At 36.4% G+C, this 25,547-nt stretch overlaps 3 protein-coding genes across 3 annotated transcripts in view; all 3 read left to right on the top strand.

The window, feature by feature from the left end:
* The window catches only part of LOC149108537 (uncharacterized), a 5,508-nt gene extending 1,698 nt beyond the window's left edge, over positions 1-3,810 (top strand). The window contains exons 2-3 of the mRNA XM_089293114.1: positions 249-661; positions 2,087-3,810. Coding sequence (XP_089149240.1) covers positions 249-661; positions 2,087-2,185 — 512 coding nt within the window. The 3' untranslated portion in view covers positions 2,186-3,810. The remainder of the gene's footprint in view (positions 1-248; positions 662-2,086) is intronic.
* A 951-nt stretch (positions 3,811-4,761) lies between these two features.
* Positions 4,762-8,376, top strand: LOC110040052 (lactadherin-like). The gene is made up of 3 exons (XM_089293112.1): positions 4,762-5,188; positions 6,035-6,360; positions 6,921-8,376. Exons 1-3 carry the CDS (start codon positions 4,768-4,770, stop codon positions 7,071-7,073), a joined length of 900 nt encoding a protein of 299 aa, XP_089149238.1. The 5' UTR covers positions 4,762-4,767; the 3' UTR covers positions 7,074-8,376.
* Positions 8,377-8,514: 138 nt separating this feature from the next.
* Positions 8,515-25,536, top strand: LOC110040591 (ras GTPase-activating protein 3-like). The gene is made up of 26 exons (XM_020745844.2): positions 8,515-8,731; positions 8,796-8,913; positions 10,515-10,623; positions 11,248-11,423; positions 12,008-12,100; positions 13,828-13,900; positions 14,247-14,281; positions 14,436-14,487; positions 14,778-14,827; positions 15,186-15,342; positions 15,533-15,631; positions 16,145-16,194; positions 16,481-16,595; positions 16,837-16,911; positions 17,547-17,670; positions 18,384-18,490; positions 18,923-19,000; positions 19,108-19,188; positions 19,507-19,580; positions 20,073-20,262; positions 20,942-21,012; positions 21,387-21,476; positions 21,829-21,876; positions 22,360-22,466; positions 22,683-22,851; positions 23,211-25,536. Exons 1-26 carry the CDS (start codon positions 8,530-8,532, stop codon positions 23,275-23,277), a joined length of 2,610 nt encoding a protein of 869 aa, XP_020601503.2. The 5' UTR covers positions 8,515-8,529; the 3' UTR covers positions 23,278-25,536.
* Positions 25,537-25,547: the final 11 nt, after the last annotated feature.

Genomic DNA, 25,547 nt, shown 5'->3' with positions numbered 1-25,547 from the left:
TAGGACAAAATAATTACCTGTTCCTAATGGCGGATCGCGTAACGAGTTAGAAACACAAAACATGACATTCTCCTGTATGCCCAACTGTCGTAACGGGTTTGTAAGTGTGACATAGTTTGCCTTTTGGGGGCTTTAAACCTTTTTTTTTTTTTACAATCTGTTCGTTTCTTATAGCTATATTAGGAGAAAAATACATGAGTAGTTACTTTATAATTTTGATCTCATGTATTTTTTATTCTCATTTTCAGTTGTCTTGGCCCTTCTAAGTAGCGGTAGTCAAGCTGCTACCATTACGGTTTCACCCAGCTCCTTGGTTGTTCCTTCATTAACCATCCTAAACAACTTAACAACAAACTCCCTGTCCACCAATGAGACTAAAACGACGTCCGTGCGAACAAACCCCATTGTTTCATCTTTATCTCTTACTTCCTCTTCGAAAAATGCACAAAATGCACATTCAAGATATACAAAGACTTGGATCAAGTCCTCCTGGATAACTATGTCACAAACAGCAAGCACATCTGTCACTCAATTTAACAACCCAGCTACACCGGCAATACCGACGACTGTGGTGATAATAAAAGGACTCCCCAGCGTAAAGGTGGTTGCAACTATTGCAGGTGTCCTTGGAGCAATTCTTTTGGTTCTTTTTGCAATAATTGTAAGTATGCTTACAGGTATATACTTGTTAAATGTTTTAAGTCACAAATCAATCCTGCTTCTCCCTTGAGAAATTGATGGTGCGACATGTGAATTACTGGGAGGGAATGTCGCGCTAAAATGCAGACTGTTTTGAGTCTACAGCTGTTGCTTCAGTGTCAGGAGAACTACGAAAGTGTTTTCCTAGAAAACAACTTTCGTCGCTGTATGACTTATCAGTATCTTTCTCACGATAAAACCTATTTTCCCAACATCATTTACATGAATTTAAAAAGAAAAATAAAATTCATTTATAGAAGGCCATACTCCACTAATTGCCCATGGCATTTAATAACACTTATTAAAAATACGAGGACAAAATAAAATATTCATTCACAATAAAATACAAATAAAAATAATAAAACTGAGCTACAAACTAACGAGCTATAGTGGTAAACCTAATTGAATTACTGCATTACTTGATATGCAATTAGAATTTAAATTAATATCAGTACTGTTCAGATTTCTAATTAACGTTAGCTCTTTTTAGATTGGGCGGTTTGTTGCCCCATTTCAGACCACGTGATGATACTCTTGAGAATCCATTCTTTCAAAATTTCAAATAATCGCGTGTATATGATCGAATAATTTTGAGATGGGTGAGAGGTCTAAAAAGGTCTATTAGAAAAGGCTTGAACTTAGTCTTAATACGTATCATAGTTAATAGAGGGAATGGTTATGAAGACCAGTAAACATCAACGGAGCAAACAAACAGACTAAGATCTATTTTGGAAGGTCCTTGACCCAGCATATCTTTTGTTTTACTTATAGACTATGTATAATCGTAATGCTTCTATTGGTTAGTTGTATGAGCACACATAACCGCCTTCTGTATTTTGTTAGGTTTTGTGCAGGGTCAGCTCCCAAAATAGCCAACAAAAACCTACAACAAAGAATTTTGCCAGGTTTCCTAACCATTTCCCTCTATTAACTTTGTCAAGACACTGATGATTACTGAATCGTAATATGTTCTATAGGTTCGGTCCTGCTGTGTTTAAATATGGTAAGGTAAGGTAAAGCATTTATTTCTACACGATAAAAATATAACAGCAACGCTGATGTACGCGTGTCTAAAAACTAAAAAAAACTACCTAAAAGAACTATCTAAAAGGTATTTATCTCAAAGACTATGTAAAAGGTATTTACAGAGAACAGAACTCTGAACTGCATGCCTGTGTTACGTTTGCTTCCACTTTAGTTTATTCTGCTACAATCGCAGCCGGAGCCGTTATTTGGGTTGTCAGGGAGTGCGTCCCCCCCACCCCCACCCCACCCCAATCTCCAAAACTGAATATGCAAAACCTGGCCAATAAGCACTTTGAAAAGAAGTATGAGGCCAGATGTACATGTGAGTTGATCATAATCTTTTGTTATATTTATTTTTCAGGTTTGGAACTTGTGTATAGCGGAGGGTTTACACACAAGACGATCGTCACGTGTTGTCCCCAGCGATATCATAACGGAAAATGTTAGTGACGTGTTGTGAGAAACGCTGGTCCAGATCTCTGGTCTAGGAATGTATATATAATGGTCAAAGAGCTCAGTTGTAAACCTCCGTCATGCAACTTGTCCCTGGAGAGCCGAGAACCTCTGACTGACTAAACCATGCCGCTTACGTTGAACCGTATCAAAGTTGTTGAAATTGTTCTGTTTTAACTGTCACTCTGTACAAGTATTTATTGCTTCAGAAACGACACATTCTCCAAAGGAATTCACTCTAAACCTAACTAATGATCTAAAGACACATGCTCAAAGACTGATAGCATGGATGGTGCCGAATTTCAGTCCGAAAAGTCACCAAAAATGTTCTTTCTCCTTAATATACTTATACAAAGACAGCCACAGAGTTCTTGAGTATTTAGAACACGATCATAAAAGAGAAACTGCTACTCTTTTGAAAGGGTGATATAGACATCAGAAGGGAAACTTTGTGAGATTAAGGACTTCATATAACTCACAAACACATGGGGAATATTTTTTCCGTCGATTTTCACGTAGTAAAGGAACCGTTATATTTTGCATTAAGTCAGCTTTAAATTATAGTAAGTTAAGTTAAATGTAAATATTAATATACGTCGTATACACTGTGTATATTTAAAACAATTATTCAATGAGCCTCTGTTGTATACGAGGTGATAAATAACAAAAATGGCGCGTTGCGCAGAGTCCATTAGAGAGCTTAAGAAAATCACGACGGCAACGGCAACGGCAACGTCGCTAAACAGAAGGTTTAATGAGCAGAACAATGGCTGTGCACGTGCGTTGTAACTTTTGGAACATTTCTTTGCCATCCTCCGCAAAACAACGTGAAATGACCAAATTCTGCGTTGTCTGGAGAACGTGAACCACAACGGCTAAGTTTTTAAATGTCTGTTTCAAATTTATCGCTGTGTCCCAGATTCAGTTTCGTGATAGTTTTGACAGTGATAAACAAAGTATACGACTTTTGAATATCGCGAGATTCGTAGGTAAAACATAAATTCATTTTTTAATCGACGTTGTCCTTGGCGTCGCCGTCGGAGCTTCTTAAACTCCCTATTATAAACACCTCATATCCAACAAGGGCGAATGGAATCATTGCTTTATTAAATTCTTCAATCGACTGGATGATGTGGACATTTTAGTGGTGCAATATAAAATTGCGTGGTTATTTTGTTCTGGTGCTTTAATTGTTCTATGCTCTGATTACAGTGCTTGTATTCGAGCTTTTTTTTTTTTTCAGACGAACTATCCCTAGAGCACGACAACTTAATTTATTCTAGTACGTAGACGTTTTTGGGCTTTCAAACAAAAAGCGGACATTGCTTTCCTCCAGTGATCATATACCGTTTTTTTTCTGTGTATATGTTTTTTATCACGATCCAAAAAAAATTCTGCACATAGTAGGTAGCAAACATTTACTCCACGCTTAACACAAAGACACTCGGTAGGAAAAGTAAAACGACAGTGAAAACTCTTGCTGACCTACTGGGATTTAACGTCCCGTCACGACAAACTTAGTATAACCTTAGTGAAACAAGGTTAATTAGAACATGAACTCAAAACAATAATTCGCACCCTAGTAGTTTACATATCTAAATCCCTTACTCGTAATAAAGTTCTTGAACAGAACAGCACTTGTAGAATATGTTTCAAGTAAATCTGAGAGTAACGGCTTTGTAAATTTGGAGTCACGGCTTCTAACCAGGCCGATATACGGCTTAGACAGAAACGTGATCATAGAGGGAGATTCATGAACTAAAAGAAACTTAATTACACGTTAGCCATTTCTGTCAACATGGTAAAAGAATCCCCCTATTGGTCCTATTGTGTTCTTTTCTGTTTGTAAATTAAAGCAAACACAAAACAGAACAGCTTGATAATGAGAATCAACTTAAGCTTGGCTGCTTTTATCTCTGATAGATTTCCTGCCTTAATTTAACGACCACAGCTGGACAGCTAAGTAAACGGATCATATTTTCTCGGGCAATCGGTTTGTGTTTTCAAAATCAACGAATTGCTCGCTTTTTAGACTTTTGTGTAATCTCACATCGTTTGGTTTGAGCTCGCCTACCGCAAGTGAATTGATAGCGGCTTTTCGTTCATAATTCATCGATCAACCATGCGACATAAAATATAAATTCAGGTCAGTTGATTTATTTTTATTTTCAGCAACAGACTCAGTATTTTAGCGCCTTAAACAATGGAAGAACTAATCAAATCAACCACACAAGTATTACATGTAATGTTTAACATTGTGAGATGCAATCCTAAAATCTGGTATAAACGTACGTAACTGGTTTCTATGAAGAGTGTAAACTAGAAGAAACGAAGTGAAACCTCCGTCTGTACATGTGAGTTACAGTATTAAGAAAAATCTTTAGGAGGTTTTTTCTTCTATGAAGAAACGTCATGTGCATTTTAATCCCCTCGCTTACATGATACTCAATTGTTTGACTTCGAATAGAGCTTAGAATAACCCTAATATTGTTCGTGTTCTATGATCACCTGAAACGATTTTAAAAAATGCTGGTGTTGTACTTAAGAACGCTGAACATTGCTTTTCCATTCTTTTATCAGAATTACACCATGCTACAAAACCAAACACTCGCCTTACTCTCCATATTTGTTTCAATCACCGCTGGTTATGAAGATTGCACCACTGTTTCCTCCATTAAAGACTACTCTCTGATTGGTCACTCTTATAAGACAACATCCGGGAAATCTCTTATGACTTGTATCATCTTGTGTGACCAGGACACAAACTGCTATAGCTTCAATTACAAGTTTCCCGCCAAAACGTGCGAGCTGAACAACGTGACTCGATCTCTACATCCTCTAGAATTTGTCTCTTCCTCCGGTGCTATTTATTTTGACCACCCGTCCCGTCCCTCGGGATCATGCTCGGGTGACCGGCCGTGTAAAAACAAGGAGAAGTGCATAAATGTCGCGAGAGCCCCAGGATATAAATGTGAATGTCAGCATGACTACACAGGAGATAAGTGTGAAGGTAAAATCATAAATATTGGAAATAAGCCGATTCACGGTCAACCGGACGTAGTTCCTGAAAGTAACTTTCTTTAATTTTTGTTGTCTTTGATGCTACAAGCAAACAGATTATGTCAAATTTACCAATTATGGCTATGAAATTTTTTCTTCAACTGTCAAAATCAATACTAGATTTCACTATTAAATATTGGCGAGTTGAGTCATCTCATTATGAAATTGTGTCGAAAGTAATTTAAAAAAAGCGCTGTCACTTAGCTTTCAAATGGCGTAATAAACATAGAAATCTGTGAAGATGTATTAGATGACGGCGTCTCCCTGATGTGGTGGTTGTTTGGTTGAGAGCGCTCAGAAAAGTCTACTGATAAAAATAAAGTTTATATGATCATATGAACTCTTCATCATCCAGTTGGGACTGCAATAATAACCAACTAGCAGTTCAAAACGATAAGTTTAGGTTAGGTGTTTTCCCGATCGGAGACAATTCAATTCACCCGAGCTCAACTGAATAAGCGCTGCCACGTTGTTGTTGAAGTAGAGATGGTGTGTGTTTATCCAAGGGCGGTGCCGGTAAGTATTTTCTTTTCATCCCAGACATCCTAATCGGGATAGGCGCTTTCTCATGTAAATACGATGTGTTCAGAACATACCATTCAAAAATTGGCGTTGGCATCACTGTAATATCGAGCAATTTGACTGTGTAAAACTAATGCGAAGTGTTGCGGGAATGTGTTATCCTGAAAACAAAGTATTGTTTAAACATGAATATTTTCCTCGCTCTTATCTAGATCAATTATATTCCATAGATATAGAATTCTGACTTGATCATGCAATTTTGCTTTCCTACTAGTTTGCAGTTCTCCTCCCCTAGGAATGCAAGATGGTCGGATCCTAAATCATCAATTAACAGCCTCATCAGATGGAATGTGGATAATAACTCTCCAGTCTTTTAAAGCCAAGGATGCCCGTCTGAGGCACCAGTCACTTTCCTGGGTCAGTGCTATTTTGGATTTTAGTCCATGGTTACAAGTCAGCTTTGCGCCTGAAATCAAAATTATCAGCGGTATTGCTACTCAGGGAAACCCGTCACATGACTGGTGGACTACAAGCTACACCCTGAAATATAGCATGACGGGAAAAATATGGCGGGATTATGAAAAAGAAGGGTTTGAAGAGGTACGTAAGGTGAATACGAGTAAATACTGACAAAATAGCGGCTAGCAAGAGTGATCAGCCTCCAATTTCCCTATAAATTATCAATACGCAGTATCCAGACAGGTGCTGAGAATTAAGAAAGTCGTCAAATTGTCAATATCAATACTCAGTAACATTGAAGAAATGCACAGGATTTTAATAGGGAAGGGTACTGTTGAAACATTAAAAAATAGGAACAGAATGGACATGATTAAAAGATTTCTTGTTTCCAAACTTTACCTAGGCTCGATTTCCATTGCTGCCTTGTGAGCGCAAGCTTCATTCCTTCACAGCGGCTGGTAATCGAGCCTGAAACTTACCACGTGATGTCTAATGCTGTAAAGTGACTAGCCTTCGCCCGACCAATTTTACATGACACATGCAGCAAATACTCTGCCGCTTTCAAAACCTACTCTGAGCAGGTCACATTGACTTTGCTTTGGTCTGAAAACCAAAGCAATTAATAAGTAATTAGCTTAAGAAATTATTAGACACTTATTATGAAGACTGATCATCACGTGATCATTTCCTCTCAATTGCAGGTTTTCCTTGGTAACTCAGACGTCAATTCGGTTGTGAAACACGCCATCTCGCCATCTATCAAGGCATCATTCATACGAGTTGTTCCTCTTACTAAATACGGTCGTTCTGCTTTACGAATCGAACTTTATGGCTGCGATTTTATTAATGAGTGAATAGACTGCAATGGAATACATTAGAGAAGAACAGATTAGAACAGGGCAGTACATAGTAAAGTAGTGTAGAACAGTGTAAAAAGAGCAGACTACGATAGAGTTAAGTGGAGTGGTAAAGAGTACGGTAGAGTAGAGTAGAGTAGAGTAGAGTATACGTAGAGTAGAGTATACGTAGAGTAGAGTATACGTAGAGTAGAGTATACGTACAATAGAGTAGAATAGAGTAGAGTCGAGTCGAGTCGAGTAGAGTAGAGTAGAGTAGAGTAGAGAAATTGAAGTGGAGTAAAGTCAAAGAAGAGTGTAGAAAAGCAAGATAGAATAGGACAGAACAGGGTCGGGCACCAAGTTCAGAACACATTTACAAGTGCTTTGGCTGTTGCAATAGTTGGGCTGTTTATTATTGAGGACAGTTTGTAAATGAAGGGCTCATCTTCGGCAATTCGCAGAATATCTGAAGGCTTTCAGATTGCTATTGTCGAATCACAAATAACACTCTGAAGCCCGTTGTAAAAAAGACGTTAAACGACCGAGTTGTCGGGAAAGGTTAAACGAGGAAACAGGGAGGGAACGTGGAGCCTTAGTGGAAAATCCCTAACTCCATCTACACCTGGGTCAAGGAGTAAAATAGTAATAATAATAATAACAATAACTTCCGCTTTATCAGTATCCTAGAAAACTAATGTATCAGCACTTTAAAAAGTGCTGGTCTTATCAAGATCAACCAATGATAAATAAGAATCTAAGCTTACAAATTACCGTAAAGTCTCCCACAACTGAGCCCATGGCAAACACTTTGGGGACAATACCTGATAAATATAACACAAAATTACCGCCGTAACGCATATTTAGTTCAGTATTTTCTGCGTCACATCCTTTGATCTTTGGCTCGCCGATCTCATCCTCATGACTAAGAGGCAGGTGTTTTATTTATGAACAGTTGTAGTTGGTAGCGTGGTTGGAAGATAGTTAATAAACTATGTTTACATATACAATGTAACCAAGGCTCTTTGTGTAACAGCAGCCCTCAGTGAGTTTACTGAAAAGTACTAGAATTGGAGAGACTCCATGTTCAAAAATATCCTAACAACGGCACGGCGAAAATTAAGTTATTAAAAAAAATTAGGATAATTTTGGTCCAGAGCTCATTCAATCGGCCCCATCAGATAAAAGATTTGAGAACTGTTCTTACGAATCTATGCTGCGCACCATATTTCATTGCTCTGAAAAGCGCTCAGTTTAATATTTTGCAACATAAATTCACCATGCATAATGTAATTTTCAGTATTGTTATAAATAAAATGACAGCGCCAGTATCGTAAATTCCCTTATCTTTTTCATCTTTATTTAATATCCTTTCTAGCCGCAAAAGATGTATTACATAGATTGCCTCGGGACAATTCAGAGGGTTGTATGAAATACAAGGCTTTGCCAGTGAAGAAAGGGCTTGTTTTTCAAAATGAAGGGGATAAAATATCAATCAGGAATCAGAAAGCGCGGGAAAAGAAGACTAAACCGGAAATTAAATCAAGATGTTACCGGAAGCGGTTATCCAATCAAAATTTACATTTTGGGGTCATGTGACAAGGATGGCTTCGACATGGCGGCTGGTGTGAACTTGTGTGATGTACGGATTGAAGAAACACTCAAAATAAGGATAGGTAAGCCCACAACAGCATCGAATCCATTCACGAATTGCTTCACGTTAACCGTGTGATTTTCTAGGCGAAGCGAAAAACCTGCAACCAAGAAAAGAACCGAGATATTTACGAAACTGCTATTGTGTTGTGACACTCGATCAAGAACAAGTATTTAGGACCTCGACAGTGGAGAAAAGTTTGTGGTGAGTTCCTGTAATAAATTTTGTATTTCCTAAGCGGCCTTATATTTTAATAATTTCACAGACTCATGGCATATCAGAAGATATCATATTTTAATTCTGAGGCTTATTTGATAGAACTTGCAACACTGGCTAAGTTATGTTTCGTCTTGTCGGGCTGAGGTTGTAGTTTTTTTCTAGTCCAACGTAACGTCAGCACGCGGTTGTGTGTGTTTTACCCTTGTTTGACCGTAAAATTTTCATTTACTTTGTTGTCGTAATATTTGAGCCTTGGAGCCCATGTTTTAGATTTTTATCTTGTACTGAAAAAAACGGTTAAGTGGTTTTACGTGGTTTGCATACGAAATTGCACAGAAATCTCGTTTACGCGGCAGACAGATATTTGATTAAGGTTACATTAGCAGCTACTTTCAAAGCGTGTGATACATGACACACGAGGCCGAGTCTAAGAGAAAACAGATCTGCTAAGATTTGATTGATGCAAAATGCAGTTACGATGCTGCTTCTACCGTGCTTAATTTTCCGGCGTCTATTTAAATCAGGAACTTGAAAACTTAATTGTTCCTGTTAGCTTAACTCACGCAAGAGAATGTTTTGTTAGTGTATTTAAATCGATCGTAAATACTTACTCTTCGCTAACGTAATTTATCTTACTCTTGAAATCTGAGTGGAGTATTGTTTTTTTTCTAAATTGTGGTGGAAGTGTTCTTTAAATTCTAAGGTTTGAGGGCATGTTAATTTTGATATTTCAAACTAATTGGTTTAAGCATTTTCAATTATTTAATTAATCATGCAAACTCAGTTTTCAAGATAACTACGTTCCTGCTACTTCTACATATTTTGAGTTTTTTAACTGAGTTAAATTCTTATATTTCCAAGAGTCTAGAAGAAGCTTTATTGATTTTTCAATATGTTCAATTTCTCAAACTAATGTGTGGTAATATATAAAAGAAACATGCCTCAATTTTTTTCTGAACTAATATGAATAATTTACCCTTCACGTTCTTGAAAGAAACCATCATTGATTATTATGTTAATTAATACAGATCTTTACCTGTCAAATTTTGTGAAACTTGACAAATTGTAAATGCTATCTCCTCTGAGGACCTGTGAGTGATGGGAAGGTAGTGTGACTCTTGTTAGAATTTCAAAAAAAAAAAAAAAAAAAAAATTGGCAATTTTTTTCAATTCCCTTGTAATATCAATCACATCATAACTGTCCTTGTATTTTCAGTTTGTTATGACTTCTTTGGAGTTTTTCTGCTTTAGAAAATAATTTGTAAGTTTAAGGTTTCCTTCAATTTGAAAGTAATTCTGTTCAGTGTCATGTGTGACATACAGTGAAAATATATCCTGATTTTTGAACCATCTCAGAAAATTGGAAGGTTCAAAAATCAAGGATACTGGTTTCTCATAACCTTTTTGCTGAGGGATCAAAAAATTGATTCAAATAATCAAAAGGTAAGAAAGAATTGAGGTTGCAAAAAACCGGAATTATACTGTTAGTAGCTCTTTAATTAAGAAAGCAAAGAGTGATAAAAAGATTCTTTAATACATGTAGATGAACTGCTTGTTGGTTGTGTGTTTTTTTTTTCTGTTGACAGCCCATTCTTCGGTGAAGATGTACATTTTGAAGTTCCCAGAGACTTTAGGACATTGTGTTTCTATCTGTTTGACACTGACCTTATAGGAAAGGATACAGTGTTAGGAAAGGTAAGTGTATTTATTTATCTCATTTTCTTTTCCCAAATGGTATTCATTTGTCCTTTCTCAATTAAAGCTGTTTGTGTGCTTATTTAAGTTGTATTATTCTGTGCTTTGTTTGCGTAAGTAAGTGCATTCTTGTCCAATCTGGCACAAACCAATGGTACATGTACTAGCTCATAGCCTGGGGGGATAAAACAGACCTTGCTACATGTTTTTCAGGCTGATATTGGTACAGTAGACTAATAATAAGACAAGTGAATTATGTTGTCTACGTTCTCATCTGAGCATAAACTATAATGTGTTGAACAAGCAAATGGAGTCCCTTTTGTTACATTTCTTGAGTTGTTGTCAGTTGTTAAAATTTTTAATTGCATTCTGATGTTTAAGCTAATTATTTCATATCAATTAAGTAAGACACACACTTCGTCTGAAATATTGTTGTTTAATAAGAAAATCAGGCCCTGTGTGGGAGGGAGAAGGTGCAAAATTATCATTTCACTGGTCTTATTAATATGAGATCAAAACAATACAGTTGTGGGAAAATCATTTTGAGAATTTGCAATGCTAGAATGCTACATGTTATTTTCCAGATTGTTGTGTAAATTAAATTAATTTGTTTTGCTCTTTTAGGTTGCAATAAAGAAAGGCAGTGTCCATAATTACCCATCAGACTCGTGGTTTCCTCTGGTTCAGGTTGAACCTGATACTGAAGTTCAAGGAAGAATACATTTAGAAATCAAACATTATGAATTTATACCTGATACAGATGATGATGAATACTCTAGTACACCCAAAATCAGTATAAGGTATGTTTTAAATGTATTTGAAATTACGTGTAGCATTATTTTAAAGCAGTGTGCAAAGAAAGTCCTAGCCCAGGGCTAGTGGACTGTCTAGTCAGATTGTGACTTCTGTCTGTCAATTGCCCTCTGGGCAAGTGATGTTTCTTGGTACTGCATTTATGGGGAAGTGTTTTGGGAGCTACAGAGAATGATTTTCAGGCTAGTACATCATATTTAGATCTTGCCTAAATGGCAAGCTCCCGAAAATTTGTTTTTGTTGCAGCCCGTAAATTGCATGGATAATGCATGCAAACTTTATGGTTTGCTTGTCTGATTTAAACGGCTTCATAGGACTGAAACATTGTAAATTGTAGAGCTTTGGAAATTTGATAAGACAGTTTATTCATTTTTATTAAAAACACACCTCTCCTTAATGATATCTTGAATGGAAAAACCCCTCCAGTAGAACGTGTAACACCCCCTTCCCACTTACTAAAAAAAGAGAAGAAGTAGAAAATGAAAAAGAAACCACAAAATAATGAAAAGTGTGATTCCAAATTGTTGGTGAATGTGCTTTGTGTGAATATGTTTTGTTTGTTTTCTTTTAGGATTTTAGAATGCGCTGATTTGTATGGATGCAATGGAAATGGAACATTTTCTGATCCTTATGTCAGTATCACTGTACATGGGCCGCTCTCAAGGTACTTAGGCTAATGATAGCAACTCTCCAACACGTCCGATCATACGTGATTACTGTAGTCCTTTCAATGTGTAGTTAATAGTACAGTTGAATCCTGCTATTTCGAACACTTGGGAAACGAAAAAAAAAAAAAAAGTTCGAAATAGTGGGAGTTCAAAAAAGGTGATAGCAAATTGACTGAAGGCAGGCCTTCTGATATTATGCGATGGTGCAATTTCTCACAATTGACCTCAAATCGCATATCCGATGGCACAATTCATGAAAAATGGCACAATTCATGAAAAAATAGCACAAATTTAACAAAATAAATGTTTAGTTGACACTTTATCAGGAAAAATCCCATATCTACACGTCATTTCAAGTTGATTTTCCTTTGAAAAAGCCTCGAAAACCTTCTACAATCTTTGATTTTGTAAACAATCAAAGTGAATATTCTCAAAGAATAGTCTATTGGTGTAACGCAAACAATCCCTTTCTTTGGTTTGGTCAATCAGAATTTTTGGCATATCAGCAGCATGTTACCTTGACTAGAAGGCAGGAACACATCACACCAATACTAAGCAGCTTACATTGGTTGCCAGTTCATTTTAGGATTATTTTCAAAATATTGTTGTTAACTTACAAAGCTCTGAATGGGCTGGCCCCTGATTACATTAGAGACCTACTGCGATTTAACATTTCTGGTTGCACACTAAGATCTTCAAACAACAGGTTGCTTGATGAGCTTAGAGCAAATCTTAAAATGTGTGGTGAAAGGGCTTTTTCCGTGGTGGCACCAAGGCTCTGGAACAAACTACCCCTCCAGATCAGACTTTCATCATCAGAGGCAGTTTTTAAGGCTAATCTTAAGACTTATCTTTTTAAGCGTTCATTTGATTTGTAGTTTTTTACTTTTTATTTTTAGTCTAATTGTATTATATAGCGTATTTAATTCTTAGGATTTTAACTTTTAGGATTTAGGATTTTTGGTTTTTAAAGGATTAGGATTTTAATTTTAGGATTTTAAACTTAGGATTTTAATTTTAAAGTATTGTAAAGCGCCGTGGACAATTAATGGAAAATGGCGCTATGTAAATGTATATTTATTTATTTATTTATTTATTTATTTATGTGGTCCAAGCAATGTTTATTTCAGTGGAATTTGTGGAATGAAACAAACGCCGCTTGCGGATAAGTGAAAATGCCTGCTGTTTCTTAGACTGAAAAGACTGAGTGGCACTTCCTGCCAAATTTAATTTTAAAAGATTGAAAAAGATACCTCTTTCACTTGGATGATAGGCTGTTCAAGAGGGTTTGTTCGTCGTTGTAATAGATCATCTTGGGAATTCTGTGGTGGCAAGCACCTCAAGTCTTTTCTTATTCCATATGCCCATAGATGTTTAATTATTGTTCCTTGATGTTCAATTTGTCTTTGGAGCAGCCCAAAAATGGTTTTCTTGTTCTTAAACCTAGTACAACAAGCTTAAAATAGCTTGGAAAATATTGCATAATTTGCATATTTTATCACATAATAACCCGTTCTTGTGGCATAATCTGCCCCGAAAATTTTGCGTCATTTCTGTGTTATTATTGCACCCTATCAGAAGACCTGTGAAGGGCAAATCCCAGGGTTTCGAGTTCAAAATAATGAGGAATTTGAAATAACTGAGTACAAATTAGCAGGATCCAACTGTATTATAATTTGCAAGATGTCACATAACGTACCTGCTTTTTTAATTGCTTCTGCAGGTCAGAGCCTAAAAAGACCAAAGTCAAGAAGAGAACTTTAAATCCTCAGTTTGAAGAATCATTTCTCTTTGAGGTATGCAATTACCGCCAACAGCAGAAAATACCTGTATGTAGAGACTGTGCCTCTTGTAAAGCAAGCGTTAAAGGATGTATAACAATAGTAATTAACAATTTATTCAACAGGCATGCTTTGGATATGAGCCAAAGAGGCACGTTTCACCAAGTTGCTACAATCATCTCGTATCAAATGAGTGCAAGTGGAATATATTTTTATTTATAAAAAACTTCCCCAAAATATAGAAAACTAAAACAAAATGAAAATAAAAATATCCCAAAAAATTACTCTTTAATTGCATTATCCAAATCAAAGGGTTCCTCAGCCAGACTCCATTATCATTGTTAAAATTTCTGTTTTGCAGATACCTGATGATGATGTTGAAAGTTTGGTCTTGAGGTGTGTTATAATATAATTACAGTAGTATTCATGTATGCTGATATCAGATCATAAACTATCACGATAATGCCATAGTATTTTTAGTCATAAACTTATTATTAATTTAAAAGAAACATGCAGTTGTAAATAAGTTTTCTTTTGATTGACATTTTAGATGTGCAGCATGGAGTGCAAGTCTTATAGGAGAAGATATCTTCTTAGGAGAAGTAAGTGGTGGTGATTTAATTTATAAGTGGTACCTACAGTAAATTGTCTTAAGTGAAAGACAGGAGCATGGAAAGTTAGGCTATTTACTTGAGAAGTCCAAGAAAATTAAACATTAGCTCTGGTTTTAAATGACATGGTTGTGTCAAGATTTTTAGTTGCAATGGCTTAGTAGTAGTAGTAGAAGTCTTTATTAAGAAATCAGTCACAACATACGTCAAGCTAGTGATAAGTTAGCATATTTTAGTTTGACGCCAGATTTTAATGTGCCATTGTTCTTATCGACCTGTAGGTCAGGGTTCCTCTAAGTAAATGTGACTTGTCATCAACGCACGAAGGATGGTGAGTGTTACGTAGTAGTGAGATACACATCTGTCCCATAACATGTGATTAAAATTGTAAACCAAACCGTAGTTGATGAAATTACTTGCAGTAAATATTCCTTTAAAATGCTTGATAGTAAATTTACAGTTTTACTTGTTCTTATCTTTTTCCTAGAAGACTTTGTACAGTGGGACTAAAAAATTGTGATGTAATCTGACCATTTGTTTTTTTTAAACATGGCTTGTACACTAGCTGTGAAAGTCAAATACTGCACTGTTGTTTAAACAAGTTGGAATTTTACAAGAACAAGAACAACAACAAACTAAGTTGAGATTCTGATCATCATGTTGCTGTTTTTTCTTGCTTGCTCTTGCAGGTATTGGCTTGGACCTCGTGAGGATAAAAATGACCCTCCCAGCAAACAAGAACTAGGCTCATTGAGACTTAGAGTGTGCCACACTCAAGACTATGTCTTCCCTTCAAGTTTTTATGATCCTTTGAGGGAAACAATTTTAGGCATCAAGGATGGTCAGGTACAGAAGTTAATTAATGCACAATTGCAATAACATGCAAAAACAAAACAGCAACAACTACAAGCCATTATAGCTGTGATCATTTATCTCTAGCAGTTTTTTTTGTTTTTTGAGACCAAGTTGAAGGAATAACTTTTTGACCAATAATTTGAATGTACATGTTATATTGTTTGGTTTGTTTTTTTAATAGGATGTGCAGCCCACTGCTGCTCATATCCTTGGTGATCTTGTGAAGGACAAGGCTTCAGTGGCGAGGTCACTTGTTAGGGTTTTCTCTCATCATAATCAGGTTTGCTCTGCTCTTTTAGTTTTCTCAAAATGATTTAAATGTTGATAGCCAGAAAAGTGTAATTTACACCTTTCACTAAGTATCTGCAAGGCCTTCTTTGGGTTCAAAAATGTCCATCAGATAATTTGATTGAAAACCTTTTCAGTCCAGCTTTGGGTAGCTATACAATAAATTACTCTCTTCATCCAGAAGTAGATAATAGCTACTTTTATCATAACTGCTTAACAGTAGCCTTACAAATTGCTGGGGGAATTTAAGATCCAGAGAATCATGGTAACAATACTCCTGCTTGACACTAGAGAACAGAGAAAACACTGGCCACTTTGACCCAAGTGCAGAATACATAAAACAAGTTATGTTCCTGTGGTTCTTCATGAGTAGTTGTTTGTATTATGTGTTACTTCTCACCTGTTCATCACAGTTTAACCTTGACTAATGTGCATCTCAAGCTAGGTATTAATAAACATAATTTTTTTGGTCTAATACTATACATTATGTTGTTGATAATTGTAGGTTGTAGACTTCATTAAGCTGGTTGTAGATCATGAAGTCCAAAATACAAAGTGAGTAATTTACCCCTTTGTCAAATTGTCTTTCCTTTTGGTCTAGCTGTTGCAGAAATTTGTATGAAAGACAAATTCTGATTATTGATTGTTTGATTGACTGATTGATTGATGATTGATCGATTCTCCATTATTACCGGTACTATAAAATTTGTGTGGTATTTTTAAAGAGGAGAGGATGATTTAGCTGGGTTTTTGGCTTCTATGGTAAGTTTGTGTATCAATCTGTGAACTAAGACATATGTTCATTGATAAGCTTATCCACAAAATTATGTTTTTCCTTCAGAGATTCCAATACACTTTTTAGAGGCAATTCAGTAGCAACCAAGTCAGTTGATGAATTCATGAAACATGCTGGCATGTACTACCTTCATGATACCATCAAATGTCTTGTAGATGAGGTGAGTCAGCTCCATATGTCCACTGAAATTTTAACCCATTAGCTCATGAGCTTCTCTCAAACATAGGCATTTTACTTGACATCTGTCTATTTCTGACTATCTTCCCAAGAGATTGAAGCGAAACAGCCCAAAGCTTTATTTGACGATTGAATATAACACTGCCTTTGGTTGCTGTTGGAAAAGTTAGCATCATATTTGTAGATAGAGAAATGGTTTATGACACCAAGCTTAATTTTTGCAGATTTTTGAAGACCACAAACGCTGTGAAATTGACCCAGCAAAACTGAGAGAAGGAGAATCGTTAGAAGCAAATTTGGTAAGCTGGCAGTTTGTTAAATCATACTTACAAATATTTATTTTATATTATTTATTTTTTACAGTGATATCAATTAATGCCAGCAGAGTTGTAAAATGATGGCTGTTGTGGGTAGATTTTGGAGTCCTTTCTGGCCTTGACTAGCATCTAGTAGCTATTAGTGTAGTGCAGTAACTCCCCAAACTCCCCAAAAGGGAGTTCTCAATACCTGGATAGTTAACAATTAGACCCGTAGCCCGCAAGGGCTACAGGTCAATAGCCCATGAGGCGAAGCCGAATGGGCTATTGACCCGTGGCCCTTGAGGGCAAAGGGTCTAATTGTCTTAGTATCACCCAACTAGTCAGACAGAAAAGGTAAATAATAAAGTTAGCAAATGCAAGGTGAAGTAATATTTATTTGGGAATAAAATGAAAGAAAACGTCACGCTCGATGGCGCCAATTTCGCTACTCGAGGACTATTACTAATAGTCCCCTAGTAGCGTAGCCAATCAAAATGCAGGATTTGAATTAGTCCACTAGTTGGGTGATACTAATGATTGATATCCTCCCAATGAAACATGCTTCTTGCAAAAGGTATCTCCTCTGTACAGCATATTGCATTACTGAGTGTTATTGTGTAATGTTTTATTGACAGGTTCATCTCCGAGGGTATGTGAACAGATTATTTGCAGCCATCACTTGTTCAGCCATGGCATGCCCAACTGTCATGTGTCAGGTGTTCCACAACATTAGGGAAGCTGCTGCCTGGAAGTTTCCAAGTAAGATGCTCTATAACATTTAAATGTATGACTGAAATACATTTGAACCTGCCTCTCTAATATGGACATCAGAGGGACATGCCAAAATGTTGGCTCTGTAGATGTGTCTGTATGATATGTTAAAGTCACACTCCATTCCAAAGGATTCTGTCTTGTGCTATGCTGTGAAGTGTCTAAATTGAGTTTTTTTTGTTTTATTCACTAAATGGAAAGGTCAGTACAGTGCCACAGAGAGAAAAGGGACAGACCACATAATTCTCTGGGGAGTCTGCAAAGTTAGAAAGAACTCTTTGGCACAACAGTTGACAATGAATTATCAGAAAATGTAACCAAACTTTGTCAGGACTTATTATTCTGTCCATACATGTAATAACATAATATACTATAAATTATGCAGCTGTCTATATGGAAAGTGTTCACTGCAAAACACCCTTTTTTCCCTAAAAGTCAAATTTAGACGTTCAAAGCAAGAAATGTTTCTTTTGGTCATTGTTACCACAGCAACATTGTTGTTTGCAGTTGTTCAGTGTTAATGTCATGCTGTGTAAACTATGTTAAATATTTTTATGGTAATATTAAAGTGAGTGCTCATGATGTTTCTGTGCTTGTTTTCATACTCCATCCATCTGTTTACCATGGGATGCCTATGTTTGCAATGTATTACATATCTTTCTGTCGTACTGACAAACTGTCTATCTTTTGTTTTAATTCAGATGATGAGGATGTCTGTTACACATCAGTGAGTGGTTTTGTGTTCCTGAGATTCTTTGCCCCTGCTATTTTAAACCCTAAATTATTTCAGATGAGAAATGAACACCCGGTAAGTGACTTCACATTACAGAAATTTGAATTTCTCTTGATTATTTCATTTTATTTTGATATTGCTATTAATAACTATTACTACTTAATCATTGACTTTTCTGTTCAGTCTTTTAAGCCTGCTTATAATCCCCTGACTCTGCAGTTTGATATGTATCCACTTTGTTAAGAGAGTAGCCTGTTACAACTGCTGGTACAACATAGGAAGAGTTAAAAGCCTAGCTATGGCATTGCTCTTTCCTTAGGCTGTAGTAAGACTTTTGTCATACCATGTGACACAGATTGAAGAATACTGGAAGTCTGCTAGTGAATGTGTGTGAACCTGTTTTTGCTGCTGACAGTATGGGGAATGCTTTGCATTCGTATTTCTTGTCCAATGCGAAGTGCAATGAAACAATCTGTTGATGTATTTTGTTGTTTGTTGTTGTGTTAGGATGCACAGACAGCAAGGACTCTAACACTTATATCCAAGGCAATACAAAGTTTAGGAAATGTTGTGAGTTCTGTCCTGGTAGGTTGATATACATTTTTTTCCCTTAAAATCAAGAGCATTGTATGGATAACTGAGCAAGACAAATTAAATCCTTAACTACTGGTGTGTTTTATTTCTTAAAAAAGTGTGGACAGGTGAAAGAACCTTATATGGAAACACTGAAGTCATTAATTCTTGATCAGGAACATATAACTGCTGTCAAAAGGGTAAGTTACATGCTTATTCAGGATGCAACTATGCAACTTACTATGCTACAGTAATGGGCTGTATGCAATTATTGTTAAAAAAGGAGGATATGACTTGCCACACATGCGCTGTGCTTTGCATCAGCTACATGAATTTGCTTCTATTTCTTATAGCTTTAATGGATTTTCTACCTCCTTTGTGATTGGTTGAACTGATTACTTAAGTTATGGCTTTATGATACTCAGTTGAGAATTTCTTTAGGAGGGCACTCATTGGTGTTTAGCATGTTGAAGAATTAAGTTTTAATCTGTAATAACTTATTTTGTTAAACTTTTCAGTTCTTGGAGATCATCTCATCACCCAGTAGAGCACAAGGGCTGCCTGTAGACTCTACCATTGTTCTCAAGGAGGGGTGAGTTGCACACTCACTCTGTTATAGAGCTGCACATTCACTTCGTAACTTGTGAGCTGGCTGAATTATAAAGATAATAATTATGATGATATTTATATGCTCAACAACTTTGACATTTCAGAGCTCAAACTGTACTTGTACATACAGTACATCTTTCTTTATTGTGGCAAAATTAATGTGATGATGATGTCAATGACAAAGGTGATGACGACGATTATGACGATGATGACGACAGTGACAATGACGATGATGACGACAATGATGACAAAGACAATGACGACAACAATTATTTTTGCTAATACTGTGTTAACTAGCATGATAAAATATACAAGGGATAAAAGTAACACAAGTTATATCTTGACAAGAAGCAAGATTGTATGTTGTGTCATTGACCCAATAACTTGAAGCAAGTTTCCAGAGCCATTAACACGGCATGCTTTATTATTTACTGACTAATGATAATTCTAAATTGTACTGTGATTCCTTCATCAGGATGTTGATAAAGCGAGCCCAAGGACGAAGCAGGTTAGGATTTAAAAATTTCAAAAAGAGGTTCTTTGTTTTGACAAACAAAGGTCTTTCGTACTCCAAGGACAAGACCAAAGCTACTCTTGGACACATTCCTGTATGTGACATCTTGGGAGCAGAAAGCCTCGGAGAGGACTCATTCCATTTAAAACTGGTAAGAACATTCACCACAAAACAAGGATACCTTGAAAGACTGCAATAGGCCCTTTGCAGCTGGGGTCACGTGACCAAATTTTTCCTAAAAAATTTTTGTATTATGGGCTATAACTAAAAGAATGCCAGGAATGGAAAGAGCGCATCAAAAATACCAAAATGGCCAAGTTTGAGGCCCCAGGAAAAAACGAGTAAGTTTATACCATAGTTTCAATTTTCGGAAAATTTAGAGGATTCGTATGGAAAATGTTGCTGGAGAGCAAGGTCTTGCTCTCCAGCAACATTTTTCCATACAAATCTTCTTGTTCTTTCAAAAATTCAGACCATCATAAAATCTCATTCTCTGATGATGGGGACCTCAAACTTGGCCATTTTGATATTTTCGACATGCTTTTTCCATTTCTGGCATTCGTTAAGTTATAGCCCATAATTTTATGAAAAGTAGGTCACGTGATGGCTTAGCTGCAAAGGGCCTATTCCCTGCTCTTTCCAGAAAGATAAGGGTATCTCTGCTTTGCAGGGTACAACAAGGTGTGCTTAGAGATCTGTTACTGCATTTATAGTCTCCATGGCTGCCAGTAAATCAAGCAATGCTTTTTATCCATAGAATTCTCAATTTTGATGCTTTATTTAATTTACATGTATTAATAGACAAGTCTGATTGCTTTTTGTCACTTTAGATGGTACAGATAATTCAGCCTGACAGACTGTTATATGTACAGGCAAGCAACACTGTTGAAGAAAGAGAATGGTAAGTAAAGAAGCAAAAAAAGCAAACAACAACGTATATATACTTAGCGAAATGTATAGCACATAGCTTAACCCTCAAAATCAGATTAAACAGTTGTCTTTTTGACCGAGAATTCAAAGAAAAACGCTGATAACTCAGGGAGACAATTTGTACCCTAAACGAGGAAAGGAAGTCAAAACGTGAACAGAAATTTTAATGTTTGATAGTTATGACCTGCACAGCCACACATTACCATTTCAGTTAACTATAAAAACAAAGTTATTGTCATATTTTCCAACTTCCTTACAATGGTAATATATTCTGTATTTTGTATTACTTTTGGCTACAACATGATGAGGCGTTGATGGAAATTTTAATAATGTGTTGTTTTATAGGACCCGTGCACTGCGTAAAGTGTGTCACAGCAATCCACACCGAGTTCATAAGTATCACCCTGAAGCCTTTGTATGTGGCAAGTGGCTATGGTAAGATGTATGAGTCTTAATCAAAAGATGTTTCCAGGTGCTGTTCAGTAGAGCCTTTCGTTAGGAATGTTTCCTCTGGCGCTAATTATCAACATCTGCATCTGCCTGTCGTGCTTACATATTTACGTATGCGCTCGTGAAAACAGGCCTTTATTTGAAAGTCTTCTACTCTTGGTGTCAATTATGAGGGTTTCTCTTCACCATTTTTGTCTGCAGGCAGATTATGAAAATGAAGACGATTAGGAAGTTATTGTGATTTACAAATTCATTATGAAATCATTGTAATCAATAGTAAATCAGAAACATGTAGGAAGCGGAAGAAGTACATGAAGTGTTTTTGTTTCTCTTGCAGCTGTAAAGAACGATCAGAGAAAGCCACAGGATGCACACCCATAACAGAGTACGTTCCTACTGCTGATACACGATTAATAATTGAACTTTCTATCATATATGAGTGTCAAAGTCTTATCAATTTACTCCTTAGCATCGGATTGTGAATGTGCAATCTTGGAACGTTTTAGGTTTTCTGAAAACTGGCGGATCTTTTGTTTTCCACTCTAGCGGATAATAAGGTGCTAGATTACTCAGCTGTGTCCTTGCCCACACCTTAGGCTTAAAATCAGTTATACAGTTTTATATAAGACAAGACTTTGGCCCGCAGAATAGGCTGTTTACAGCTAGGGCAGAATACACGAGTACAGAGTGACAAAAAACCTCTCAAGAATCGCTCGAGTCTCGCGCCCTGCATGTGCTTGCCGTTGCGCTTCACGCGCGTGCGCTACGTTAGGTGCTTTGTGCTGGTAAACAGCCTGTTCTTCGGGCTCCAAGATTTTGTCTGTAATGTGTGTCCTACTCAAACCCTGTGTTTTTTTGTTGTATTTAGAGTGCCTCAACCTAAATGCGTGAACGTAGCTATAGATTGTGATCGGGAGATTGAGAGAATACACTCCTTATTCTTAATAAACCTGGACAAGCTGGACGAGCTGCAAAGTAAGTTTTCCCCTTATTGTTTATTCAAAATACCGTACCTACCGGTACATATGAATGATACCCATTATTTTTAAAACTTAATTTCTTTATACCTCAGTTAAATGCGAAAGTCAATGTTTTCTTTTTATTCTTTCTTAAAAATAGTGTACCTTCATATTAACAATACCATTATATTAACATTACCATTATTTAAAACCTTATTTCTATATACCTCAGCTGAATGCGAAAGTCAATGTGAAAACTGTACAGTCGAAGGAACAACCCCGGAAATGTGGAAACAAAAGTTGGCGACGATTAATGATATCCGTTCACACATTATCAGCCTAGAGCAAGAGCACAAACAGCACCGTAAAATTACACATCGTCTTACAAGACATGGCAGCAAGTAAGTTGGAATCAGTGTACATCTGAAAGTTTTATTGATCAAATTACCAGGTTATAATTTATTTAAATGCTTGTCGGAATAAACAAGCAAAAAGGCAATGAAATTTGTAACTTGTCGTCGCCACGTTTGTCCTAACTCAAGTAGAAATTCAACCAGTCATATTTCTATCATCTTTTTGTGCCCAAGTTGACGTTAGATTTAGTAACTGTTTGTTGTCCCAAGTTTATCTCTCGAAATGTCCAGTCCACTGAACTGAGGTGGGGGAGGGGAGATAAATACCTAGTACATGGTGTAGTTTTCTGGCTTCAAATCGGCTTTTATAAATAATAGATGTTGTCTTCTTTTGTTGTTGTTTTCAGAAAATGTCCTTGGGGACCAACTCAAGAATCTCCTGATCCCTTTAGACGTCATTTAATCTTACAATAGTTTATGTATATATATATTAATAATGATGTAGAGGTGTCACATGTCTTTGTAGTATAGTTAATTGTCTGATAAAATAGTTCAAAGAACGTACAACTTAAGCAGGTAGAATAGAACCTTTACACCAAAAGTCATTGTAAATGCAAGGTTCAAAAAGGTGAAGCATAAACGTGCCATTTATTAATTCAATATAGTTACTTTTTAATTTTTACGTCAATGTCTCAAAGTGTTATTTTTTTATGTTGTGAAAGCTTTTTAATCTTTATAATATCGTAACCATTCGTTTGTGTTAAGGTAGTAGATTGAAGTGCTTGTAAAAAGAAAAATGTTCAAGGCAATGTCTACTTAATATTGAATTTTGGAATTGGAATTTATTGAAGCAGTCTAGATAGAAACTGAATTGGTTTTATCAGTCAATTACCGGGAACAACATAAATTAGAAATGTAGTTATACATTGAATGGGTATTTTAATGCAAGATATACACTCGGGAAAAAAGTGTAATATTTTATGATATTTGACTCACCAGGCAAATAACGACGAATATTTTCTTAGACTTTTCAAACCCATCAATTGCTTGGTGTATAAGCATTGTTTCTGGCAAGTGTTTGCAGTGTAAATGCTGTTGCTTCGCTCTCAATTAAACGCCTGCATGTTTCGAAAATATTCTGAAGTAACTCAAATAATTGTAGCAATGTTTCACGTCTTAAATTTTGAAGGTCTGTTGAAGAAAATTGCTTGTAAGTACACAGTTTTGTACTGTGGTAGTAAAGCAGTTTTCATCATCACGATCTGCAAAGCCTCGCTATAAAAATCCAATCCAGTCATGAAACCTGCAAATCAGTGAAGCGTACTACTTTTTGTTCTGTTTGTAGTGACATTAGTGCTTTCTTGGCCCCAAAGCAAATGTAAGGGCCTCGTTACTTCCGAGACTTTTCGGCATAATTCACGAAATAATTATAAGAAATAAGAGATTTGCTGATTTCAGCAATTCTCTGGGAATGACATTCTGAAAACGAAGTTCCTGCAGTTGCGCGACATATAAATGGTACTTGTTTGCCTTTTCCACAGTCCTTTATTTTAATTTCGTTTTACCTGCACTGTATTCTTACTGATTGGCAATGATTATGAATGGTAAGTGTTGCTTTATTATTTTTGTAATATAAGTTTCCTCTTTATGCTAAAACCATCGTGATGTAAATTAGTTGAAACTTTTGCGTATTTCAATGTAAATTATTTTGTTGGTTAGGGTGAGGATTACATGTATTTATTAAGGTCAGCTGGTCACACCAGATTGTTATTTAATTAGCTGATTATATACATTACATCTCATAGCAGAATCAGGCCTTGTGCATCCTGAATTTTCATGTACATAGCTATGTTAATGCTCTGTTATGCAGTGAATGTGATGTAACGAAACTTGTGCTTCATTGTACTTTAGATACCTTCAGCTTCTTGAGGAGAGTTGCACAATTCAGTGAATGCAAGCTTTTGGTTTTGGCAAACGCAGTTGTAGTTTGTAAAAACTGTTTGGTAAATCAAAAGCTCAGCCTGTGTATGTGGTGTTACTTCTGTTTGTGTTATGTTATGGTGTCAAGGGGAATCTTTTTGCACATTAGTTACCTCATTAGCGTAATCGCTTCGGTCCCTGACCCAGCTAAAAAACATACCAACTTGAGCCCAATTTATTAAACACGTTTTATGTGACGCGGGCTTCATAGCCTGCGTAGCAGGCGTATAAAGGGGAGGGAGTGGGAAAAAAAACGGAGGAGGGGGAGGGGGAGGGGAATTCTCTTCCTCCTCCCCTTTATAAGCCTGCTACGCAGGCTGCGGGTTTCAAAACTCAAAATTCCACAAATTAATGGCCTCATTAGCGCTTTTGCCGCTCAGAAATTTTGACCTTTTCTAATGCCAATATCATTACAACATGACACCCAAAGAGTTTCACAAGCTCTTTTAATGTTTGCAGCGTATATCCATCTCTACGCAAGACGTATACTAATCAGGTGAAATGTAAATATACCGTGAGCAAAGATTCCCCTGCGACACAACTCCCTTGTGCTACTCCTGAAGCCTCTTATTGTGGTGTTGATCGCCGCATTCAAAATGTTCAAGAAAAGAAGCCGAAGAACATGGCGTTTATTATAATTTACTTCAGTTGAGCTGGCGTGCTATTTCAGTTTTAAGTAGAATGTTAGTATTAAAAAATGTGAAATCAATTTTAGAAGCCCGTGTTGGGCAATTAAAAAAAACCAACAACGAACTGAGACAGAG

This window comes from Orbicella faveolata, unplaced genomic scaffold, assembly GCF_042242905.1.
Source record: "Orbicella faveolata isolate gen_17 unplaced genomic scaffold, um_ofav_v1 contig_25, whole genome shotgun sequence".
NCBI classification, from domain to species: Eukaryota; Metazoa; Cnidaria; class Anthozoa; order Scleractinia; family Merulinidae; genus Orbicella; species Orbicella faveolata.
The sequence above is the reverse complement of the archived record's forward strand: the minus strand, read 5'-3'. Positions and strand labels throughout refer to the sequence as shown.

Coding starts and splice junctions, on each gene's coding strand:
- LOC110040052 (XM_089293112.1), top strand. CDS start 4,768: ATGCTACAAAACCAAACACTCGCCTTACTCTCCATATTTGTTTCAATC. Junction 5,189..6,034: donor CACAGGAGATAAGTGTGAAG/GTAAAATCATAA, acceptor CTTTCCTACTAG/TTTGCAGTTCTCCTCCCCTA. Junction 6,361..6,920: donor AAAAAGAAGGGTTTGAAGAG/GTACGTAAGGTG, acceptor TCTCAATTGCAG/GTTTTCCTTGGTAACTCAGA.
- LOC110040591 (XM_020745844.2), top strand. CDS start 8,530: ATGAAGGGGATAAAATATCAATCAGGAATCAGAAAGCGCGGGAAAAGA. Junction 13,901..14,246: donor AAGAATCATTTCTCTTTGAG/GTATGCAATTAC, acceptor TCTGTTTTGCAG/ATACCTGATGATGATGTTGA. Junction 20,263..20,941: donor ACTCATTCCATTTAAAACTG/GTAAGAACATTC, acceptor TTGTCACTTTAG/ATGGTACAGATAATTCAGCC.